The sequence below is a fragment of the Octodon degus genome, unplaced genomic scaffold (assembly GCF_000260255.1).
Source record: "Octodon degus isolate 3935 unplaced genomic scaffold, OctDeg1.0 scaffold04643, whole genome shotgun sequence".
Taxonomy (NCBI): Eukaryota; Metazoa; Chordata; class Mammalia; order Rodentia; family Octodontidae; genus Octodon; species Octodon degus.
This window is the reverse complement of record NW_004529219.1, coordinates 1683-2685: the sequence shown is the minus strand read 5'-3', so window position 1 is coordinate 2685 and position 1003 is coordinate 1683. Positions and strand designations below refer to the sequence as shown.

Here is a 1003-nt window from a genome sequence, read left to right as displayed (position 1 = left end):
TCCCACGTCTCCCTGGTGCAGCTCACGCTGCGCTCCGAAGGCTTCGACACGTACCGCTGCGACCGCAACTTGGCCATGGGGGTAAACCTCACTAGGTGAGCGGGGCGCGGGGACCCGGCGTGGAGCGGCCGCGGCCTCTGTTCTTGGCGGGAGCGCGCCGGGAGCCGTGCCCGGGTTGGCTGCCGAGGCCGTCAGGGGCGGGACCCGCGGAGCGCGCGGTTCCAAAAAGCCCGCGCTGGCAGCCGCGCCAGCCGGCTACTTCCGCGCCAAAGTCACAAAGCTCGCGGTGGCGGGAAAATGACCGGCTTCTCCGCAGTCTGCCCCAAAGTCTCCTTCAGGGCTCGTGGGTCATTAAATTACAGCAGTCGTGGAGGAGAAACCTTAATTCTGGTTGAGTTCAAACACCTTATAATGTGCAGTCGTGAGAAATTGTCATTCTGTCATCTTGTATGAGGACGATAGGTGTTTAGGATCTCTTACTCTTATTTTTACGTCCGGAACTTGTAGGAAAATTTACCCAGAGCAGGAGTTTTTAGCATTCTCATCACTGCTGATCCTGTACACGTGTGCACATTAAAAAAAAAAAAAGAAAAATAACAGTACCCAGAATACAATACACGGGGTGTGTTTTAATAAGTTTGGCGAGTCATATTTAAGTATCCTTGCGGCGTAATTTAACCCACGGAAGGGCTTTGGAGTTCAGAAAATACTCTTGTCCAGCGAGATGAAATACTCTTTGGTAGAGTGCCAGGTTGCATCCAAAATGGCAGGGCCCATATTCACCTCTTCCAAAGGCATTTACCCAGCATCCCCCCACCAGTTCCTCCCACTACCTGATGTATGTAAGTGCTAACTTCCAATGGCTTTGGAAATCTAGATGTTGGGTGGATAATGGGTCTTCTCTGTTTTAGCATGTCTAAAATACTGAAATGTGCTGGCAATGAAGACATCATTACCCTAAGAGCTGAAGATAATGCAGATACCCTGGCACTAGTATTTGAAG

At 51.1% G+C, this 1003-nt stretch overlaps 1 protein-coding gene across 1 annotated transcript in view; it reads left to right on the top strand.

The window, feature by feature from the left end:
- Positions 1-3: 3 nt before the first annotated feature.
- Positions 4-1003, top strand: part of LOC101591394 (proliferating cell nuclear antigen) — a gene marked incomplete at both ends in the record, with an annotated part of 2677 nt that continues 1677 nt past the window's right edge. Inside the window, 2 exons of the mRNA XM_004648836.2 lie at positions 4-95; positions 912-997. Of these exons, the coding sequence (XP_004648893.2) occupies positions 4-95; positions 912-997 (178 nt within the window). The remainder of the gene's footprint in view (positions 96-911; positions 998-1003) is intronic.